The sequence below is a fragment of the Protobothrops mucrosquamatus genome, unplaced genomic scaffold (genome assembly GCF_001527695.2).
Source record: "Protobothrops mucrosquamatus isolate PMUCROS unplaced genomic scaffold, P.Mucros_1.0 scaffold657, whole genome shotgun sequence".
Taxonomy (NCBI): Eukaryota; Metazoa; Chordata; class Lepidosauria; order Squamata; family Viperidae; genus Protobothrops; species Protobothrops mucrosquamatus.
In genome coordinates, this window is record NW_015386946.1 from 194,971 (window position 1) to 205,065 (window position 10,095).

The following is a 10,095-nucleotide window of genomic DNA, read 5'->3' on the forward strand; positions in this document are numbered from 1 at the left end:
TTGCACAAACCTATTGGATAATAATTTCACTTTCTCTGGTTATAGAGAAAATTATGGATGCTCCCCTCTCATGAAAGTAGAAACAAACCACCATTTTCTGAGTGGCAAGTGCTCCCTCACAAACTGGGCCAGTTTCTTCAGCTTCTTAGTCTAGCCCTTCTGAATAAAAATTTGATATATTTCTTTCTGACTGAACCGATCCCTGCCATATCACCAAGATTCAAAGTTCCCCCAAAAGTAATTTCCCCTCAGAATGAAGAAGGATTATATGGCAGGTGGCTGAAACACCAAGCCAAAACCTAGATAAAATTAGTGCAGATTTATTTTTGCTACCTAGAAACATTCGACAGACAGTGTGTGAATTAAACTTCAGTTTAAATGCAAAGTAAGATACCTGATTGTGTTAGCAATTTCTACTGGTTACATTACCCAGCGGACAGAATATCTCCAAGAGTATAAATAAAATTAAGAGATAAAACTTGAATTAATTCAACCTACTAATTTTAGCACAGACCTTACTTCAAGACACTTTGTCCGCTCTACTATGCTAACCTGGGGCAACTCTCCAATTTTCCACTCTGGAAAGTTTATAACTTGCCATTTGAAACTCTGACAGAAGGTTCATGTAAAATACTACCAGTACTGGGTAAATGGTTCTTGTTTAAATTGAGAAACAAATCTAAAGTTTCAGGAATGCTTCTATACTTTTGTGTAATGTTGTGAAAGAGACATTATTACTTTCAGGGGTTTCAGGAAAGGCACAGGACGTGCCATTCAAGCTGTTGCAAAGCTGAGTAATATGATCTGACTAATACATCAAAAGGTAACCTATCCCATCTCACTATAGTTACAATTTTAAAATGTGTAATGAAGCGATTTAGGCCCATGATAGGTCATGCCACAAAAATTGTGTTAGATAAGACAAGAAGGGGAGAAGTGGTTGGGATGAATCACAATTGGATGGGCTAACATGACATTTTAAAGTATTAATTATGATTTACAAATGATAAATAAAATAAATCTTATTATTGCTCAATGTGACTTATGAGCCCAACACCTTGCTATTTTTGGTGCAAAAGCATGCTGTAGTTAACCTTCATTGGTTTTCAAATAAGTAATTTTCTCCAAATACTTTGGGATTGCGGGGTAAGAATTCTGGAAATTTCAATTGCAATTACTTTTTTTTCCCCTAAAGAAAATGATTCTTTCTTTTGATAGACAATGGTAAGTTGATATGAATCAGCAACTATGACAAGGAAGTATGATTTACCCTAGTGTGTTGTGAGTGTTATTAATTTAGGGCAGTATTTCTCAACCTCAGCAACTTTTAAGATGTGTTTACTTCAACTCCCAGAACACTAGCTGGGGAATTCTGGGAGCTGAAGTCTAGACATCATAAAATTGCTAAGGTTGAGAAACATTGATTTAAAGACTAACGTGTTTATAGGAACACTGAAAATTGGTGTAATTAAGAAAAACACAATTAGTTGCCATGCTGTGCAAAATTATCAGGAGATATTCTGCTACCATCCAACTACCAGAGTGATGCCTCATTTGGCATTCTTCTCATAACCCTAGCATTGGAGAGAGGGAGGTCCAACATTCTATGTTGCCTTTTTGGCAAATTAAAAAGGGGAAATGAAAAGAAATGAAATAAATGTTATAGTCCCACCTTCTTGCCCTGTGATATTAAAGTATAGAGCAGGGGTGTCAAACTGCTGGCCTGCGGGCTGGATGCGTCATCTGGAAGCCGCACCCACCCCATTGCCGGCAATGGCAAAACCGGCCTGATACGTTGCACGATGTCACATGACGTCGCGAGTTTGACATGTCTGGTATAGAGCTATGGAAATAAGACTGCTTTTTCCTTCTTTCTGGGAAATGGACCAATATCCCAAAAGTTGAATAAAACCAAATTTGTGGTGAGATAAAAATTCAGTAGAAGCTCCAGGCCAATCACCAGAATCTAGACACTTTTTGCAAAGACCATCTGTGACTTTGTTTGATTACGTGCCTGCAAATCATTTTTGACTCATACCTCACTGCCATGACATCTAGACTAAGACCAAAACATTTCCCACAGAGCAGTGATGGGGAACCTTTTAGAGACCGAATGCCCAAACTGTAACCAAAAACACACTTATGTATTGTCGGGTGCCGGGCGGGTGTGGCCAACTGGGTGGGCATGGCCTGTAGGGGTGGGCATGGCTGTGGTGGTAACAGCAGACTGGGTGGGACTAAAAAGTCCAATCAATCAATTCCAACTTTGCGAGATCTTTTTTTTTCCTGCGAGAAGTTGAAATTGATTGATTGATTGATTTTTTTTGTACACGGCGGAGGCCTAAAGTGAAAAGGTTTTATAAAACCCAGCTGAAGGCCTAGGACTGGAGCGACAGCGCGCATGCCCACAGAGAGGGCTCTGCGTGCCATAGGTTCGCCACCATGGCCATAGAGTATAAGTGGGTAGTGCCATACAGCTCCTAGTCTCTAAATCAGCAATATGTCCCTTCTAGTCTTGCCTCCATATCATCACTGATATGCTAGCATGGCATCCCCATCAGCTGCCGCTGACCTGTTACGGCAGTGTGTGGGGCAGCTAACTTCAATGTGTCCTCTGATTAGTGCTATGACCTCCATAGCATCTGCATCCTAGGTAGGGTGCTCGGACCATGTGACTCTGATGGTTTGGATGATGGTGGAGTGTTGGTAGGAGGATGTGGAGGTGGAATGGCTTTTCACAGTTCACTTGCTGCACTTAAGCCCTTGGGCTGACAGTATCACTGCTTGTGCATATACCTGAATGTGGGTTTGGGCCATGTGACTACACCCATAGTGGTCCCTATGGCTTATATCAGGATGGAGAGTTATTTTTCTCTCAGACCCTAGGGGCTCATTTAGTTAGGTGCATGATCAATTGTGATTTTCCTATGCAACACTGTGGTTGGCCCTTCTCCTGCCCTTAAGCTTCCAGTGGAGGATCAGGTGAAAGGAGACGTCACCATGCCACATTACCCAAAGTATTCCCAAATTCCCTACTAAGAATATACATGCTGCATATGAGTATTATTATTTGCACTTGCTGATCCTGTAGACAGGAACTGCTTCTATGGTGATAGGTGTTAGACTGCTAATTCTGACTCTGCCCTGTTCCTTGACTTGGCTCTTATGCAATCTGTGCTGGAATGTCCTTGCTTTAGACTGAAGGCAACAAACCTCTCTCTCTCCCAGCCCCTTGCCCAGAAGCCAGAGAACATAAATGAAGCAAAATAAAGGAGGCTTGCTAAACCATGGATTGTGCGGATCTGTGTTGCACCACTGCCTATGGAAAAAAAGAAACTAGTGCAGGAGCTTCTCCCATGATCCCATATAAGCTGGGAGAAACATTTTGGTGTGTTTGCCTTTGTTCCAGTCGTGTTTCATGGTTTGGGGGAACTGTTTGTTCTAAGCTCCCATGTCACCTCTGATGGAGGGCAGTCAACCTGGCATCAGGGCCCTGCCCCAAAGCCATGTTTCCTGTGGCCAGGAGAAGATTCAGCAAAGTTTGTATTTCTTGCTTCCTTCTAAAAATGCTGCTATTTTGTAGCAGGACAGCCAAGGTGATTCTAGAAATCCACAAGAAAGTTCCTGGTCACCTGCACCATGCATATTCCACATTAACCTCAACTCTATCTCAGTGTGGGTAGGAGGGGTGCAAAAGAAAGGTATCCACCAATCAAGACTTGCTCTAACTGTAGCCCAAACCAAATGCCCAGCCAGCATTATTGCCATACTGGAAGAGCCAACAGAAATACTATTCCGTCTCCTGGCTTAATTTCAAGCTGGGTGAAGCAGAGGAGACACATATCTTGGCTGGCACTGCAGAATTGCCTTACACCACCAACAATCTTTTCCCTAGCCTACAAAAGCCAGCTGAATATTAGATAACAGCCCAAAGAGATCTTTATTTCCATTTGTTTGATATTGATAATCTAGTTCATTGCATAATACAGCAGCCTAAATTTGCTGAATTCAAACATTGGAGGGCAACAGCTTACCTACCCCTGGTTTAAGAAAACCAAACCAAACAAGTGATAGCTAAACCCGGGTTTCTCAACCTCAGCAACTTTAAGATGTGTGAACTTCAATTCCCAGAATTCCCCAGGTAGCAAGTCCACATGCCTTAAAGTTGCTGAGATTGAGAAATGCTGGGCTAAATCGTAAAAGGCCATTCACAAAATTAACCTGCTCCTCTCCATTTCACATGAACAACCCAGGAGGCAGACCGTTTCGTCAGTGCTCCCGAAATTGCCAAAGATTTCCCGACCCAAGGGCATGTGCTGTTCCCTAACGAGTCAATCGCCTAGCGCGTGTGCACAGTGTGGCCTATGTTTGTTGTTGTGCCCTTGTCATCATACAATCAACCAGTCCATCAGGGCGGAGGGAGGAAAAAGGGAGCAAACTTTACCCTATTGAGCAAAGGAAAATCTCCAGAGACGAGGAGGCTTCGCTCACCCCACCCCTTTCAGACGCCTGGTCAAGTTTCAATGTCTCTCGCTCTTCTATATAAAGCCAGCCCTGAGTCAGGCGTGGGAAGTTAACGGTGCACTTGGGAACGGTTCTTTGGCAAACTCGGACGGGCTGCGTTCCTGCTACGCTTTTGCGACTGAACTTTATCGTTCTCCCGGGACGTAACGCGGGTTTGGTAGGATCCTCCTTTGGTTGCCCGAAGAAAGCGAAAAGGTGTTCCAGGACACCGCGGTGACAGACGGTAACAGGTAATCCGAGCTCTGTTTATGTTTTGGGGGATGCTAGGACTGCAAATCTACACTTTCGATTACGACAAATTCTTTCCTGAAGTTTTCTTTCGAAGTAACCTTAAGCAAGCGACTTCACATGTTAACTTTTTTTCGCTTAAAAGCAGTGGGGAGGCTAGAAAGTTCTTCTGCAGAGATTTCACGGAGACTGGACGTGAGTTGCGTGTTGGGACTCGTTAATGAGAAACACGGCTCCTTATGTATTGTACAGTAAGTTAGAAAAGAAAGTTATAAAAGCTGCTTGGCCTTTAGTTTCTTAAGGCTTTTGAGGCATTTTAAGCACATATCCTGAATATGTGAGTGGGAGTAAGACTTGATTCATACACAGAATGGTCTCTCAGCGAAAAAATCACTGCTTGTTCAAAGAGGTAATCTGTTAGCAGCACATGGAGCATACTTTGTATTCTGGAAGTATAGTTTCAACCCGCACTTCTGAGCATCTTCAGATACTGGAAAAAGAGATGAAAGCTAGTAGACTCTTTCAGTCAGAAGAGATAGAAGAACTGAGGCAGACAAATCCTCTAAATCAGTGTTTCTCAACTTTGGCAACTTGAAGATGCATGGACTTTAATTCCCAAAAATTCCCAACCAGGTTGAGGAACACTGCTGTAAACGATTCATGTCTTTTGTGAAACTTCAAAGAATTCTTCCAATTGCAAGTGTGTTTATTTGCTGCAAAGACAAATTGAGGAGGACAGCTAGCAGGGGTCAGTGATAAGGGATTGTTGGAATTGTCAAAAATAGCAGGAGGGTATCAAGTTGCTGTCCCCACCTTACATTTTTATAGAAGTAGAAAATAATTGGATGGGTTTATTTTTATGCAACAAGAATTAATCTTAAGGCTTTGGGCATGAAAAAGCCAAGGTATAAATCAAATATATTCACACATATGGTATGTTAAATATATTCCCTCTACAAAACCCAGCCTTACAGAGATATGGTCAGTATTGTTATGCAAATAGGTAATATAATCTCCTATCCATAGGCTGTGGAAAAGTAATATAGAGCTTTCCCATTTTCTTTCATCCTGACAGTTTGTTATTCTGCAACAACATAACAATGGCAACTGTGCCTTCAGCTGGCTGCCTTTTAGCCAAGAACCAGTACTACAGAAGTAAGTATTTTAGATGTTTCTGTCCTGAAGATTGACATGATTTTAAAACTGATTTGCTTCTATATAAAATAGAGAAGCCTGTATAGTAATAATAATAATAGTAAAGTTGGAAGGGACCTTGAAGGTCATCTAGTACAACCCCCTGCTCAGGCAGGAAACCCTATACCATTTCGGACAAATGGCTGTCCAGTCTCTTCTTAAAAACTTCCAGTGTATTTACATTGCAACAGAATTTGATGCTTCACTTTCTTAGCTAGCCTAGCAACAATCAAGAACTTCTTCAGTCTCTTCCTTGATTCAACTTGTGAATAATTTTCTACTGATTGCATCTCATGTCTTTGATGTATAATCTTTGGATGTGATCTAGTCTTATCACAGACTATGATAAATTTGTGCACTTGAACCTAATGAAAGTCAGTGACTTAGAGCACTATTAATTGATAAGGTACTAATGTTATATGTTCATGAATAAAAATAAGCTAGCAGCTCCCTGTTGGCCACAAAGGCCAATATGCAAACATGAGAAAGGAATATGAACAATTATAGTGCTAACTCCAATTAGTGAGTGTGTTATTGACAAACAGTCATTCCATCCTGATGTTGGTTAGGTCACCTGGCCTTTATTTCTTGAGTTATGCAAAACTGAACAAAATAAATATCAGGTTTGCATTCTATTTATTTAAAAGTGTGAAAGAACTGTTCTCCTTTCATTTTTAGTTGACAATCATATGATCTAGCCTTCCATACATAAAACGGCTACACTCTTCAGATAGGATTACAATCTGATTTGTAAAATGGGCATAGTATACATGTTATCCGATCATCTGTATTATCAAAGGTACTTCAGGTTTTGTACAGAAATACATAAAATGTTGGACTTCAGGGAAAACTAGTTAAACTCTAGTTTACTTTTAAATAATAAATACAAACTGCTCCCCACTTTCTGAAATAAAATATAACATTTCTATTTTCACATATAGCACGATTGAATTCTGAGTCCAGTGTTTCTTCAAGCAGTTCATCTGGCTGTTGTGATCCCATGCCATTCTCAGACCAGGAAAAAAATCACCACGGTATTGTAACTTTATCAAAGTTTTTAGTCCAGAAAAAGCATGAAAAAAATATTCCACTGTCTTTTATCCACTTAATCTTTATATGTTTTCAGTGAAATTTAAGCTTGATCTTTCTCTAATATTGCTACTTCATTAAAAGTAATAGTTTTATTTTTGCTTTGAAGCTTTATCATACAATGGATATTTTGCATCATCCATTTATAGGTCTACCTGAAATATTTGAAAAATGCTGGTGGATAAAAAGCTTTTTCCATTGTGAGCCAACACCTCCAAATGTAGGCAGAAAAACTTTATCAGCCAGCAGGTAAGAACTGTTTCTCTCCTGGAATACACAATTTATTTGAATTAATGTTCTTTAGAATTTAGTCTCAAGCTAATGTGCTACTTGAGGTTCATTCTGATGCTAATTATAACTGTAGTTTATATAGAAGTGCTCAACCCAGAGTAGAGCTTAAAATAGACCTTACATCTGCTTATTCTGGATATAGGTAGACTTTGTTATTATTCCTTTTGTCATGTCTCCTAAACAGCTGCATTAGTTTCTCCTGAAAGCTTGGCAGTAATTCATTACACTAATCTTGGTCATAAATCATAATTTCTGTCTTGATAGTACTAGCAGCTGATTGGGATATCAAGTTGAAAGTTCCTGCCGGGACATTATAGACAGTCATCCCTTGAAATGAATTCACTTCTGTGAAGAAAATGAACTGCTTAAGAATTCAGTTGTAGAAGAAATACAAATTATCAAGGATTTAATCAGAGCTTATTCATCAAGCAACCATCTTTTCAGTGTCTGCTGCAAGAATTCTTGATAATGAACAGGTGTTCTATATTTCATAATAATTTTTGTGTTTCACAAAAGAAAATGCAAATGCAAAGTCTAGCGGGATATGGCATATGTGATTGTTTGGGATATCCTTCACTAAATTGAAAAGCAGTAGATTGCTTGGGTAAAAATGTTTTATGTTTATCATACCTTTTATACAGTGATGCCTTGGTTTTAGCAAAACAGACCACCATTTTCCACAGAATTTAAGTTTGGAACGTTAACTATGGTAACTTTCTACTACATGAATAATTTACTCAAATGCCAAATACAAATTTCTCTTATTTATCAACAGCTAGAAGAAAACTGGTTAAGGCATTATTTATGGAGGATTCAATTAAAAAAACAAAAAATGGAACATACTCAGTATTAAACTCCTTGTCTGGTTCTAATTCTACTATTTTCATTGGAGCTTTCTTCCATAGTTGTGTTACTATTGTATATTACTGCTTTGACATCAGATAGTGTAATATTGATATTATCTCTTCAAATCAGAGATAATTTAAGAACTCTGGATTGATTTTTGTTTTATTTTTGATGTATATCATTCTGTTTTAAAGCACAGAAATAATAATAGTACAGCATCCTGCTTTGTAAGAGCTGTACATTTTATTTACTTATACTAAGGAATATATATTTGTACCACATGAGGAAATCTGTGAGTACTGAATATTCTAAATTGAAATTTTAATATATTGATGAAGTTTCTAATGTTCCTTTGTCATCCTTTTATTTTACACAAGTTCTGTAGTATGAATAGTAACTTCAAATTTTAATATGCTTGCTTTGTCAAATTGTAATTTACCTGGATGCATAATACTTTAAAACACACACACACAGACACACACACAAACACAAATATATATATCCCTCTAGTGGAAAAAGATAAATATAGCACAATAAAATATAAACACCTAATAAGCCTATCCTTAAAGTCTGATTCCTTTGGGTATTATCTTTTTGCCGTCTGTTCAACTTTGTACATAGCTTATTTATAATATCGGCCAAGTGATGTGTTAATGTATATAACTTGTTTTTTATGAAATTTTGTATTAATAAAAATTGATAAATATGTCTTCTGGTTATTTCTTTTGAACAAGATTTGCATTAAATATCTCTAGAATGCTGTGGCAGTGAAGTGAAACTGTAGGCAATTTTGTGTACACAAATCTAGTAAATGCTTTTTCTTTGCCCTGATAGATCTGTACATAGTGTCCAATGCCAGATGAAAATTTTCCTGAGAAATAATACATTATTGACAATGTGTATTAATAGGCACTGTACCTTTGCCAGCTTTAAGCATTAGTTTGCAATTAGTTGTTGCTCTGCTATAGAACCAAACCACAGTTCTCCTGATTTGTAGTCAAAGCCTCAGTTTAGGAAAGGTCACCTTGCAGGCTAGAAGGGAAAAAAAGCCCAAGAACTATGCTTCACTTTGATTGACTTACCCATTGGGACATTTCAGTTCTTTTTATAGCTTAGTCAGCATTATAGTTGACAAATTAGAATGACAGTACAAACATAAATGATAAAAAGTTAAACTGTTTTGAAATCATAACATCTAAAATATGCATCCTTAATTTTATGTCCTTTACTTTAAAACTGAAATAAATATAAGTTGTAGAAAGATATTGTCATTGAAAAAATAATGAATGAAAATAGAATGTAGAGAGTGAATATGCATATGTATAAGTATATATACACACATGTATACATACATATATACATATACATATTTTTCCAACATAAATTATTGAATGCACTGAGTTTTGTATACCAGGGAATATCAATTGGGATGTAGAAAGCAGGCCCTAATTAAATACACTTATAAACCTATATCAAAGTCATTTTTTAAAATGTGAAACTCTTACGAGCAGATACAAATTGTATTATCTTAGGTAGGTAAAGTAACTTTGGATCTTTAAGTCAACTGACTTAAAGTCACTGTTATGACTGTGATGAAAAAGTAATTTTATTACCAATTTCCACAAATCTGTAAAGCAAAGGAAACCAAAAGATCATAAGCACAGTTCGGTTTTGCTTACTGTCTGAGTTGCTGGTTGTTGGGCTCATTAAACGAAGACTCCCCTTCTGCTCATAGACTCCTGTTTCCTGTGTGAACAGTAGATGGAAACCATGGCCAATAGAACTTTCACTCAGTTGTCTCTGGTGTATCAATTGTGATCATACCTGGAGTAGAAAATTTTGGCAATAGTCATTCTGCTTTTTTGCCTCATTACTGTTATGCAACATCCATGGGAATGCTCTTGAATACCATCAAGAAACTGT

General features: G+C 38.1%; 1 protein-coding gene across 1 annotated transcript; it reads left to right on the forward strand.

Annotated features, from left to right (window-relative positions):
• The first annotated feature begins 4,573 nt into the window (after positions 1 to 4,573).
• PPDPFL (pancreatic progenitor cell differentiation and proliferation factor like) lies at positions 4,574 to 8,882 on the forward strand. The gene is made up of 5 exons (XM_015817937.1): positions 4,574 to 4,754; positions 5,828 to 5,907; positions 6,888 to 6,980; positions 7,185 to 7,284; positions 7,591 to 8,882. The coding sequence occupies exons 2-5, from the start codon at positions 5,853 to 5,855 to the stop codon at positions 7,601 to 7,603; spliced, it is 261 nt and encodes an 86-aa protein (XP_015673423.1). The 5' UTR covers positions 4,574 to 4,754; positions 5,828 to 5,852; the 3' UTR covers positions 7,604 to 8,882.
• Positions 8,883 to 10,095: the final 1,213 nt, after the last annotated feature.